At 43.9% G+C, this 14,151-nt stretch overlaps 1 protein-coding gene across 1 annotated transcript in view; it reads left to right on the forward strand.

The window, feature by feature from the left end:
- Positions 1-14,151, forward strand: part of CHP1 (calcineurin like EF-hand protein 1) — a 47,731-nt gene extending 33,580 nt beyond the window's left edge. Inside the window, exons 5-7 of the mRNA XM_056133551.1 lie at positions 7,654-7,715; positions 11,978-12,100; positions 12,232-14,151. Of these exons, the coding sequence (XP_055989526.1) occupies positions 7,654-7,715; positions 11,978-12,100; positions 12,232-12,285 (239 nt within the window). The 3' untranslated portion in view covers positions 12,286-14,151. The remainder of the gene's footprint in view (positions 1-7,653; positions 7,716-11,977; positions 12,101-12,231) is intronic.

The following is a 14,151-nucleotide window of genomic DNA, read 5'->3' on the forward strand; positions in this document are numbered from 1 at the left end:
CACAGCATGGGCTCTGCTTTTTTCTCTTCAGGAACTCCCTTGGCAATTTAGTAAATCCTTACACTCTGTCTCAGAGGTGGTTTTTTAAAAACTGTAGACTAGTTTTATTTAGAGAAATATAAGGGAAGAGGAGAAAGATGTGTATTCGAGAGAGAATACAGGCTTCTCTAGAGAACATATAACAGGTTGAGGTACAAGTGACCCCGCGATTGAGAAATCGCCTCAGAATGTCTTTAATACGTAGGGTCAGGGAGATGGCTTAGGTCATAGAGCAAAGCCTAGTATGTGAGTTCAGTCTCTGGGACTGCATAGCCACCACCCACCAGCACCTCCCAGAGTGGTCCTAGTACTGCTATATAACGCCCCTATTTTTTCAAGTAAGAGAGACAGCACAGTGGGTTGGGTGGTTGCTTTGCCAGAGGCTAACTGGGTTAGCTCTCCAGCCTCCCACATGGTCCGCTGAGCATTGCTGGGTGTGGCCCCAAAACAAAAACAAACCAAAAAAGCACCCTTTATTTTTTTTCTGTTGAACAGAAATGCCTCCATAATCTTCATTGCATGCTTTTTTTTTTTCTCTGTGACACTTTGATTTATGTGAAGATAAATCTCTATCCACAGCCTGTCTGTAGTCTGACGTTGTTAATGCCCAATTCCTTCAAAAATTTCATTCTGGGGTAAAGGGCGAGCTTAGTGTTCAGATTTGCAAGATGAAAACATTTTTGGAGACCTGTTTACAGCAGTGTGAGTGAGGACACTGCTGCTTTGTGAGCTGTGCACTTGGAAATGGAGAGGGTATATTTTAGTGTGTGCGCGTTACCTCAACAACAACAACAAAATAACTGGTAGTAAGTAAAATGAATTTCCTTCCTTGTGGGTTTTTCCTCTTAAATTACAGATATTTCAGTCAGCAGCAGTAGTAGTAAGAAAAAAATTATACTTCTTTTGGAGCTTTGCATTCCCTTGGCATATTATTTAGAATGCCTCAATTGACACAGGGCTCCGCCAGAAAGGAATGTGTTCTTTCCTTCAGCAAGTGCGGTAAAGCGAGTGTCAGAGTTGATTATGTTGTCAAGGACCTGGGGCTTTCCTGGTGCTCTGCTGGCCTTCCTCAGGCTCGGCTTCTCGCACTACATGCTCCTCATGGCACATGGTGGCTGCCAGTAGCAGTCAGACTAGAGGCTTTCCAGTTGCTTTTGGCAGGGAAGGCAGACAGAATTAAACCACAATCCCTTCCTCAAGTTGTGGATGAGATTTAGTTAGAAGGAAAGCCAAATGCCACAGAAGCGTTAACCTTTAGGTGAGATGGAAATGTACCAAAGTGCTGTCCAAGTTATGCATGGATTTACCATTATTTATTTATTTATTTGATTTCTTTATATATTATATATATATATTTTTTTAACCGAATCACTGTGAGATAGACCCTTACAAAGCTGTTCATGATTAGGTTTCAGTGTTCTAACTCCCATCCCTTCACCAATGTACATTTCCCAGCACCAATGTCCCCAGGTTTCCTCCAGTCACCCCCCTCACCTCCCAGGCTGCCACTGTGATGCTCAGGTCTTACTTCCGACTCTGCTCAGGCATTATTCCTGGCTGTACTGGAGGGGACCACATGTGCCAGGCATCAAATTGGGGTGGACCACATGCAAGGATAATGTCTTAAACCAGCTCCTCAACATTTTTAAAAGGGGCCACCCCCAGCAGTATTGGGGGGTAGAAGGAGGGTACAGATCCACTCCTAGAAATGCTCTGTCCAATGCTGAAGTACTTAGGGGCCATCAGGGCTATACTGGGCAGTGTTTGGGGGGCTCCATGAAGTGTCGGGGATAGAACGTAGGGACCTTCACATGCTAAGCAGGTGCTGTATCAACAGAGCTATCTCCCTGACCCTTTTACAGGAAGCTGGTAAAGAATTAGATACCTGTTACTGCCTGCATAGTAGTCATGTTCATGTAATGAGACCAGAGAGACCAAAGCAGCAGCTGGAGCCCTGGGTGTATGCCTCCCTCCCTACACGTGTCACTGCTCTGAACTTTAACAGCACTCGAATCCTCAGGATGGTATCTCTTGGAGACTGAGTGCATGGAACACCGTGCACCTAGTGACACATTTTCCAGGGGTGTCTTCTTTACGAACCAAACTTGTTTATGATTCATCTCCTGCTTAGAATGAATGGTCTCTTCAGGAATTCTGAGAGCACGCTTTGTCCTACTTCTTTTTATCTGCCCCAGTTTAAGAACTTGAAGTACAGCAAGCAAAGCTGAATGGTAACTGTAGGCACATGTCCAAGCACATAGTACTCTTGCACTGTCTCCCAGGATAGAGTCCTTCTTGCTCTTTGCTTTAGATCTGTAAGGTTATATGTATAATGTCTTATATAACTGTCACTGTCACTGTCCTCCTGTTGTTCGTCGATTTGCTCGAGTGGGCCCAGTAACGTCTCCATTGGAGACTTTTCTTGTTACTGTGTTTGGCATATCGACTACATCACGGGTAGCTTGCCAGGCTCTGCGGTGTGGGCAAGATACTCTCAGTAGCTTGCCGGGCTCTCCGAGAGGGGCGGAGGAATCGAACTCGGGTCGGCCATGTTGGCTGATTGTAAGGCGAACGCCCTACCGCTGTGCTATCGCTCGCACAGCGGGTAGGGTATTCGCCTTACAATCAGCCAACATGGCCGACCCGAGTTCGATTCCTCCGCCCCTCTCGGAGAGCCCGGCAAGCTACCGAGAGTATTCGATATGCCAGACACAGTAACAACAAAGTCTCCAATGGAGACGTTACTGGGCCCGCTCGAGCAAATCGATGATCAACGGGAGGGCCTTTACCTTACCTTACCTAACATTCCAACACCAGTACCACCACCATTATGCCTTCCCACCATCATTATCTCTAATTTTTCCACCACCACCCAAGCCTGCCCCAAAGGCAGATCCTAAATAGTTTATTTTGTATTGCTTGTTATGAATAATATGCTAAAAATGATCCCAGAAGGTTTCCTTAGAAGCTTCACAGTTCTGTATTCTTATTTTCCTCTTAAATGGTTACAGTGTTGGGGGCCCGCGCGATAGCACAGCGGGTAGGGCATTTGCCTTGCACGCGGCTGACCTGGGTTCAATCCCCGGCATCCCATATGGTCCCCCAAGCACCTCCAGGAGTAATTCCTGAGTGCAGAGCCAGGAGTGACCCCTGAGCATTGCTGGGTATGACCCAAAAAGCAAAAAAAAGAAAAAAAAATGGTTACGGTGTTTCATGACACCTTTGAGTGACATGGGAAATGAGCAATCTGCATGAAGTTCCTGTAGCTGGATGTTGCAGTGTATTGGTAAAGTGGAGGTGGCTGGGGAGAATAGCCAACAGGAAGTGAGCAGCACTGTTCACAGTACCCAAAGTTGGAAGCAGCCCAAATGTCTATCCGCAGGTGAATGGACGTACAAAATGTGACTTCTCAGTAGGTGGGATCTGATTTGACCTTATGAAAGGAAATTCTATGCTAACAAAGTGAACATCCATTTTTTATAGGGATGGGACAGTGCTTGGAGACTGTTGGCTCTGTCCTCAGGACGACTTCCAGTGGTTCTTGAGCAACCAGGCAGTGTCAGGAGTCAAAATGGAGCCAGACACATATAAAACATGTACATTAACCCCTGTGCTATTTTTTTAGCCCAATCTATTTATGCAAATAAAATAAGCCAATATTGATCATAATGATACTATAAATATATAATATATATATTTAGTGCCAGGGATCAAACCCAGGGCTTCACACATTCAAGGCAAGTGCGCTATCCTGACTATACCCTGGCCCTCAAAATAAAGGATAAGCATGAGATTCCTAGGGTAGGTCAAATCACAGAGGGCAAATCACCAGGCTGGAGGCAGGGGACATGAGAGTTACTGTTTATTGGGTCAGAGTTTAATTGGGGAATATGAGAAGTCCTGAAAGATGGACAATGAATGATAGTTTACCACAGCTTAAAAATATGTTCTCACTGGGCAGGGCATGTGGCTCAGTGTTTAAGTCTATGTTTTGCATGCATGAAACCTGAGTTTGATCCCCAGCATCACAGGAGAGAAAAAAGTATTTTGCTCTACATGTCAAAAGTGTTAAGCCATGGTAAGTGTTGGGCCAGAAAGATAGTATAGATGCTTGCCTTGCAAGTGACCAATACTTGTTCAATCCCCAACATCATATATGGTCTAATAAAATATCCCAGCAATTTCTTCATCGGATCATTCATCATCTAGGGGCAAACATAATCTCTTCGAGCTCAGGTTCAACACTGATTGACAGGAATTCAACCAAGTCAGTTATGAAATACTTGGCAGCTAGAGAGATTGTATATATTAGATAAGGCACTTGCCTGGCGTGCAACTTAAGGTCAACCCCCATCACCACACGTGGTTCCCCGAGCACCACCAGGAGTGATCCCAGAGTATAGAGCCAGGAGTGAATCCTGAACCCTGCTGGGTGCGGCCCAAAAAACAAAAGAAAAGAAATAACTGCTAGAGATGAAGAGATAGCACAGAAGTTAAGGCATCTGCCTTGCATGTGGCCAACTCAGGTTTGATTTCCCTCATACCACTTATGGTTCCCTTAGCACTTCCAGCAGTCACTCCTGAGTACAGAGTCCAGAATAGTTCCTGAGCACTGCTGACTATTACCAAAGACAAAACAAAAAGAATAACCCTCCACATTAAAAAAAAAGAAGAGAGAAAGTTCTTTTAGGTACTTCTTCCAAATTATAATATATGCTTTGCAAAGAGGAAATTATATTTTTCTGAATTTTTTTTTTTTTTTTTTTGCTTTCTGGGTAACACCCAGCGATGTTCAGGGGTTACTCCTGGCTCATGCACTCAGGAATTGCTCCTGGCGGTGCTCGGGGGACCATATGGGATGCTGGGAATCGAACCTGTGTCAGCCATGTTGGCTGCATGCAAGGCAAACGCCCTACCCACTGTGCTATCGCTCCAGCCCCTTTCTGAAATTTTTAATTTTGACTTTTAGTACATTCACCTTTTTGCAGGGAGAAGGTGGGGTTGATGATACTTCTTAATACTCGTCTGTAGCCTCATGCTTTTGTTCCTATATCAGCTTAAGAATGCTGCCCATCTCTTGTCAATTTTCATGACTTTGTTCAAACATTACTTGAACCAGCAAACCATGGCTGCCTTATACCTTGCTTCTGAGAGTTGCGGATGTCTGATAGCACTTGGACTGTGATAATGTGAGGAGTGTGTGTTATTCTCTACCAGAGTATGAGTTCCCAAAGGGCACGGTCTCGGGAACTTAAAAGCAAGATTCACAGCACCCTACTTTAAACCTAAAACCTTAGTGACATTGGGCCTAGGAAATATATGTAAGAACTAAAGCACCTGCTTTACCTGCTGGATTGCCTGGCTTCATTCGCCAGCACTGCACTCTCCAAAACAATCTTAGTAGCACATTTGAAAGTCAGGTGTCATTACAGGGTCTTCACTTCCATAGTCTAATCACTTATCTCAGAGGCTATCTTATCATCCAATGGGATCCTATTAGACACTTGGTAGCTTGTCAGCACCATGGCTCTGTCTCAATGATCTTCGACCTTCAGAAATCTCACTTCTGGTTTCTAAAAGACATGTTTCTTGTTTAAGAGAAGGAAAGATGATAAGGCCAGAAGACCAGGAAACTCTTAACATTTTAAATTTCAGACTGAAGTTCTTTACGTTCAGTACTCCCAAGTACTAGAGTTATTTGAAATTTGGCACAACCTTGCCAAAGAAGTCACTCTCTCAGAGCAATACTTTGTGCAGTCAGCTGTGGTACCCTGGCAGCCCTCTTGCTGGCTTCTCCAGCTGGTGCCCAGTAGAAGTAATGGATGTTGTGCAGTGATCTGACATATACCACTTGAGGTGTTTATTTTTAAATCTAGAATAAGAAAATAAAACATCTGTCTTCTCATTTTTCCTGGTGAGGGGGAGTAGAATTGGAATGTATTAGGATTGGGGGTTTGGGCCACTCCTGGGGGTGCTCAGAGGGTTTCTGTGGTACCAAGGATCAAACTAGGATTGGCCATGTGCAAGGCAAGTGCTTTAACCCCAGCACTATCTCTCTGCCCTCTCAGCTTTCTTTTTTTTTATGACATGTGCTCATTTGGGACTGGGGAGGTAGCTTGATTAAGCGCATGCTTTGCATATAAGAGGCTGTAGTTCAATCCTGGCACTGCTGGGTCTGCCTCTCCCCCAAAACAACAAAAACAACAATACCAGAAATACATTTGCTAATTTGGCCAGGGAGGGGCCATATTTTATCAAGATGCCATCAATGTTATGATACACCCCAGTTTCTCTGCCACCTTCCCTTCTCTGTTAATGTTCTAACGATGACTCTGGGTCAGACACACAGCTTGTTGTGAAGGTCGCCACATTTTCTGGCTGTAGTGTGTGGTGCGTGTGTCCATCAGGTTGAAGTGCTCTCACACTTAGCCATAGTGCTTACTCATCACAAATCACACACCTTTCAGTTGGGGTGCTTACAGTGCTGGTTCATGTGGTTGCATTTCTTTAGTTGTGCATGTGGGGAGTTATTGCCTTGCTCACACATACCTGGTTGCAGCACAGCTGGAAGCTGCTTGCGGAGCTTCCCAGCCCAAATGAGAGAACCATGCATGGTGCAGGCAGCAGCACCAGGCCTTTCTCTGGCAAGGCAGATGCCCGAAGCCACTGGCATCTCATGTAAATGTTCCAGTGCTTTGGGAAGCTCTTCGGTGATCAGGAAGATAGTCCAAAGCATTTGAAGCCATGCCTTGCATGCAGAGGCCCCAAATTCAATCCCCAGCAAAACAGGGTCCCCCTAACATTGCTGAAAATAATCCCTGGACTCTCTGAGCACTGTTCAGGATGCGCCCTGTCCCCTAATCACAAAACTGGTCAAGGGACTGGGGCTGGGGCTGACTCAGTGGTAGACCACATGCCTCACATGTGTAAGACTGTTTCAACCCCCAGCACCGCAAAAATAATAATGATGTTGATAATAATAAAATTAAAACACACAAAACTTATATAAAAAATCATATAGCAATCACAAATTGGCTTTCACTGGCTTATTTTCTGAGCATTCTATTTGCCATTTAAGTTTTGTTGGTGCAAACAATATAAAGTAAATTTGGGAGCTGGAGTGATAGCACAGCGGGTAGCGCATTTGCCTTGACATGGCCGACCCAGGTTCAATTCCCAGCATCCTGTATGGTCCCCTGAGCACCGCCAGGAGTAATTCCTAAGTGCAGATCCAGGAGTAACCCCTGTACATTGCTAGATGTGACCCAAAAAGCACATAAATAAAAATAAAGTAAATTTGTTATGTGACCAAGGGGACAGGTTGGAGTTGAGATGGAAATGGAGCATTGATGGAGAGAAGGTCATGCTGGTGGTGTTGAAATACTAAATAACTAAAACAACTGTTATGAATAACTTTGTAAATCAGTGTTTTAATAAAAATACAGAATAAAAATAAACGCACAAAGCCCTTCAAGTAATTACTTGGTAAAAGCAATGGTAATTGCTTTTAGAAAAAAACTGTTAATCCTATCTTGTGTCCTTTCCATGTTTAGTGTTCCTTGAGAAGAGGCAGAACATTGCCAAATTGCCACTGACTTGTTTTTTCATTCCTAGTTGCTTTTCGACTCTATGATTTGGATAAAGATGACAAGATTTCCCGTGATGAGCTGTTACAGGTATGTGGGAGTGCTGTCATGCAAATGAATGGCATTTGTGGGTTCCAAGCGTTCTTTGGGGCCGGATTTGTTCTTTCCTTTGGTAAGCATTTATTTTTAATTTTTTAATTTTTGGGGTGTTTAAGTTTTGGACCACACCTGGCAATGCTCAGGGGTTACTCCTGACACTGCACTCAGGAATTACTCCTGGCGTTGCTCAGGGGACCAGATGGGCTATGCAAGGCAAACACCCTACCTTCTGTACTATTGCTCTAGCCCCAGTAAGCACTTAATACTTGCTGTGTGCAGTGGCCTGTCCTGCATAAAAGGCAGGGCAAATGGACTGGGAAACATGATTTCTGCGCTGACTCAATGCCTACTCATAGACCGAAGTGAGAGTCACCACTAGCAATGTGATTTCTTTTATTTTTCTGTTTATCATCTTCTGGGATCACAGTACCATGGAGTTACACACTTGGTTACAGCGTGCCAGCAGTCACACTTGTGTCACTGCAGATCACAACAGTGGTGCTAGGGATAGAACTGGCAGGCAGATGTCACACACGCAAGGCAGATGTCCTGCTGACAAGCCACCTCATGGGCCTACAGGCTGGTTTCCATCCAGTAGTTCAGTTATTGCCATGTCACTGATTGGCAGCCAGATCGATTCTGGTGAACACATACATTGCTTGGTTTTGTGTGTCCTGAATTGGAGCTAAATTTAGGAACTGCTGCTGTGCCCATGTGTCCTGAGCCTGCTCCCCTCACTTCTCTGTAAGGGGAAAAGTTCATCCAGAAGTAGAGCAGGGCCTGGTTCTTCTGCCTTTTATCATGTCCTTCCACCCCTCTCCCATTCCCCTTTCCTAAATAGACACTGAAGACAAAAGAAAAGTCTTTTCTTTCCCTTTTTGATTTTTGGACCATATGAGTCAGTGCTTAGGGACCACTCCTGAATCAGTGCTCAGAGTTACTCCTGGTAGTGTTTGGAGGACCATGCAGTGCTGGACACTAAACTCTGACTTCTGATATGCAGTGCATGTGCTCCAGCCCTTTGCACCATCTCCCCCAGCCCCTTTTCTTTTTAAAATGCTTGTGAATGAGGCCAGAGACATGACTCAAGAGGGCTAGAGCTCTTGTTCTGCATGCAGGAAGCCCAGGTTTCCTGTGCACCACCAGGAGTAGTCCCTGAGCACTCTGGGTTTGGCCAAAAGCATTAATGAAACAAATAAAATTAAGTATATATGAGTGGGGCAGGTCTCCAAAAAGTTAACACGTTTTGACATTTCCATGGACAGGATTTTTTGTGCAAGATACACCTAAAAGATAAAGTAGTTTCTGCTCTCCCTGAATTAAATCTGAACTCATTCAGTGTGTTCAAAAAATGTTCAGAGGGCTCATTGATGGTCCACTGTGCACTGCAAGAAGTGATCCCCAGCATGAGCACCACAAGGTGTGGCCCAAAAACCCAACCAAGCAAGTATGCAAACAAAAAGGAAAATTTCCAAGTTAAGGATTCCTCAGGCTAGATGAAAAATAAAAATAAAAAATCAACCCATTGTATGCCTACATTTCTGAGTCAGAAAAATCTGAAGCAGTCTGCAGGTCAGGGTTAGTTAGTGCCCTTTGCTATTAAATTGGGAATATCTTGTTTCAATGAGAATTTGCTCTCTTGAAAACTGCTACATTTGAATTCTGAAGAGAACAGTGCAGTCACTATTTGTGTTTTCATCCTCTGACCCAGATCCAGATTTTGCCATGGAGAGTTGATATATTTTCTATTATTAGAATTGATTAAGCCTGAGGCAGTAGTGAAGAGATTATCTAGCCAGTGTGCCAGTCAGAGCTACAAAGCCATCCTCAGGCCACAAATGACCTTTGGACAAATGAGTTTGGAGACTATTAAGTATCAGAGTTTTATCCTGGCTGGAAAAGGATGTGAACTGTTGCCAAAATGAGAAAGAACAAAGTTTTATCTTCCCAGGCACTGCCTTTCTAAAACATTTGATAGTTCGCAGCTCAGTGAACGCTAAAAAATGTCTGGTCATAGAATGACTGCACCCATTTGTGAAATATAAAGTAACATAATAGGAGACTAACAACTAAGGGTAGTAGAGATAAGGGCCAGGAGGATCGCTCCACAGCTTGGAAGCCGGTCTCATGTACTGGGGGAAAAGGCAGCTGGGATAGAGAAAGGACCACTAAGTAAATGATGGTTGGAGGGTTCACTCGGGGTGGGAGATGTGTGCCCAAAGTAGGCTATGGACCAAACATGATGGCTGCTTAGTACCTGTATTGCAAACCACAACACTGGAGAGAAAGAGGGAATGTGCCTGCCACAGCCGCTGGGGATGTGAAGGGGAAGAGGTGGCAGAAGGGAAACTGGGAACATTGGTGATGGAGAATGGGCACTGGTGGAGGGATGGGCACTCAAACATTGTATGACTGAAACGTAATCACAAGAGTTTCTAAGTCTGTTAAAAAAAATAAATAAAATTTTTTAAAAAAGTAATAGGAAAAAAGTCTGGTAATGCTTTCCTTGTATGTTTGTGTATTGTTTTGTTTTATAGAAAGTCCAGTTGAACTCTTTAGGGTGATGTATCTACTGTCTTGATTATGCTGATGTTTTTATGAGTATAAAATCAATGCTTTCCAGATAGTATATATGTCAAAACTGACCAGATTTGACATTTTATTTTTGGTTTGGGGGCCATGCCCAGCAGTGCTCAGGGATCACTTTCTGGGGGTGCTCAAGTGACTATATGGGATGCCAGGAATCAATCCTGCATTGACCTCATACAAGGCAAATGCCCTACCTTTTGTACTATCACTTCAGCCCTGATATATAATTTATTGTGCATAATTTATTCAATAAAGGTGCAAAACTGCCCAAATTAGTTATCACACTCACATTATTTTGGACTGGAGCGATAGCACAGCAGGTAGGGTGTTTGCCTTGCACGTGGCCAACCCAGCCGACCCGGGTTCTATTCCTCTGCCCCTCTCGGAGAGCCCGGCAAGCTACCAAGAGTATCTCGCCCTCATGGCAAAGCCTGGCAAGTTCCCCGTGACGTATTCAATATGCCAAACATAGTAACAACAAGTCTCACAATGGAGATATTACTGGGCCCGCTCGAGCAAATTGATGAACAACGGGAGGACAATGACAGTGATAGTGGCTCACATTATTTTACCTTTGATATGAAAACCTTATAAATGGAGTACAAGGAAGAAAAATAACAACTGAATCTCTTTCACTGATTTAAGATAAAATTTCTAAATATATTAGAACAGTGAATACAGAAGTCATTATAGCCAGCATGGGTTTATACCAAGAACTAAAAATAGAAAATCAGCAAATACATTTTTACCATATTAACAGATTTTTAAAAATTGAATTGTCTTTTTCACCGAAAAGTACTAATATTAATAAAAAATAATATTAATAATACTTAGTAAAAGTACTTAGTTCATCATTCCTGACTTTTTTTTTTTTAAAGTCATAGCAGAATAGAAAGAGTAAGGAGCTTTTTGGGGTCAGAGATACAGAACCAAGATTAAGGCACTTTACTTGTATACAGCCAACTCCAGTTCAATCCCCAGCACCACATATGGTTTCCCAAGCACTACCAGGATGATCCTTGAGCATGGAGCCAGGAGTAAGTGCACTGTTGGGTGTGACCCCCAAATAAAAGAGGGTCTTTCCTTTAAAAAAAGAAAAAGAAAGAAAAAACTCACCAAATGTTAATTAGAAAATCTGCAAGTCCTGTTTGCTAATAACTTCTGGCTTCTTGATACTAGGGAAGGGTATAAATAACAATGGCCTGGAGACTGGGCAGATACCACACCCTGCCTTGGGCATCTTAACAAGCTGTTCTAAACCTTCCTTTCATCACTCAAGACAGTGTTTTGGGGTTTTTTTGAGTGTTTTGGGGGTTTTTTGGTTTGGGGCTTGGGTCTTTAAATTTCACCTGTGGTCAGGGCTTGCTTCTAGCTCTGTACTCGTGGTAGTACTGTGGGGACCATATGTGGTGGTAGCGCTGGAATAAGTTTAACCCATGTCAGTGGAAGGCAAACACCCTTATCTGCAGTATTATCACTCTATCTCCAAAGGAGAAAAAAAACTTCCTGCACCGGGCAGGAACTGAAGCTGGGGTCAGTTAAATCCGGGTTGACTGCATGCAAGGCAAGCACTCTACCCATTGTACTCTCTCTGGCCCCTATCTTCATCTTAGTAAAAGTTTCCCATACCAACTTAGTAAAAGTCCTGACTCTTGGTGCCACAGGTGCTACGCATGATGGTTGGTGTGAATATCTCAGACGAGCAGCTGGGCAGCATCGCAGACAGGACAATCCAGGAAGCTGATCAGGACGGGGACAGCGCCATATCATTCACAGAATTTGTTAAGGTACACAAGTCTGTTGAAAAAAATTCATTTCTGCTGCACAGGACTGAGGGAGGAAAGCATTCAGGTAAGTATGAGGATGTCATCTTCTCTTGTAACTTTTATAACTGCAGCTGGGTTCTGTTTTTTTCTAGGTTTTGGAGAAGGTGGATGTAGAACAGAAAATGAGCATCCGATTTCTTCACTGAAGGACTGAGAGCAAACTGTTCCTTGCTTTCTAGTATTTAAGAACTGGAACTTGAGCATCCTCCTGTCCACCAGCCCCACATCCGCTGCCACATCCCCCTCCCCTCGAAGTACAATTGCTGTTGCATGACAACCCCAAATATGTTGCATCAACACACACCTGCCTTTGGTGTATAAACAGGGCATTACAGAATGGTACACGCAGTCTCTTTCTGTTCCTATCATTTGCTGGTGATCTCCATTTAAACATCATCTCCCTCTGTTCTGCTGCTGAATGCCACGTGTCCATCCAGTCTGAGAAAGTGAACAAGGGAATCCTGCCAAGAATCTGTCAGCAAAGTCTCTCCCTGGGCACTAGCCGCCTAAGCTGGACAGCCTTTCCCACAGTCTGGCTGCTCTCTCCGTCCCGTGCTCCCGACTTCAGGCTCCCTGCTTTGTGTCGAGTCTCAGTCCTCTCTGTTCTGCATGGCATCCCAAGCTCTGCCTGGTAAATGTATTTCTGACTTGGCAGGATGGTTCGGCAGTCTGGCCATTTTTATCTGCCTTTACGCAAAATGAATATCGGGGATGTTGCCTCTACAGGAGCTTTTCAGGAACCCACATTTTTCTCAGAACCAAGTGACCCTCTCTTGGTCTCCTGCACTCTGCTATCTCATGAAGGATGCTTGGGGGAGGTTCTGGAAAGGTGGTGGCTATGATGAAATGAGAGCTGAGCCTCTTGGCAGCTTGTCCAGGTTGCACTACCTCTAGCTTCTGATTCTCAGCAGTCAAACCTGCGTGGCTCCTCCCATTAGTATGGTGGTGACTTCAGAAGTAGACACTTGCCTGCAGGTTTGCTTATTTTGGGGAAACCACCACCACCAGAATGGCTGTGGTGACCATATATGGGGACTTTCTCTTGGCTTTTTGTGCAAGGAGGTTGGGCACACAAAATGTCTCCTGTATTCCCACCTCTGCAGTGTGGTTTATGCCTCAGTATTATGTACCCTGGAATATTTTTTCCCTTCACCTTTCCAAGTAGAAAGATTAGTTGTACGGAAGTGCCTCATTTATCCCAGTCCAAGAAATTTAAAGATTGTCTTCAGTATCTTGAAGTTTTGCACAAAATTCTCCATGAATTTACATTTGGCAATTATTGATATGCTGGAAGCCATAGTCTGCTCCTAATATAGGTCCAAAGCATTGATTGTATCAGATCATTAGCCACCTGCTAAACTGACCTCCTAGCTCCTCTTGTAGATCTTTGCTCATCCCTTAGGAACACAAGGTCTGGCGCTGGTGGAACAAACTGAGGCAGTATTACAGGCCTTTGCATGAGCCAGAGCAGTTTTTTTGTCTAAGTCAGCTAGTACTGACCTCACCAAGTCAGGCTACTGTCATCCTGTTGTTGTTCTATATGAGTCTCTTCATCGTGCATCTGCCTGTGGCTGGCTCTCTCTGACTCATTGCTTGCTTGCTTGTCTGTTCCCTTGCTTTGGAAGGCCATCCCAGGCTGTGTTCACACAGTAGTTCAGGATGGGGGTTTCTAAAGGCAAACCAACCCAAGATGGGGAAGAGTGGGGAACAGGAGTAGCCAGGACGGATGACTCCAGTAGAAATGACTGAGGAGTTCTTGATGAAGTATCAGTCTGACTTTGTAATCAAGTGATGTAATATAGGAATTTTATGAAAGGGAAGAATGGAACTGTCTGACACTGATCTATTAGGTACTTAAAAGGCTCCCTGACTTGCCTATTTAAAGTTCCGAAGATTATGGCTTTTTTCCTTTTTGGCTGTATATCAAACCGTTTTAATCCACAGTTGTGCCTTATTGTTCCATTAAAATTGTATTCTTCAATCCATCAATAAATACTTGTGGTTAAAACAAA

The sequence above is a fragment of the Sorex fumeus genome, unplaced genomic scaffold, assembly GCF_029834395.1.
Source record: "Sorex fumeus unplaced genomic scaffold, SorFum_2.1 ptg000098l, whole genome shotgun sequence".
Taxonomy (NCBI): Eukaryota; Metazoa; Chordata; class Mammalia; order Eulipotyphla; family Soricidae; genus Sorex; species Sorex fumeus.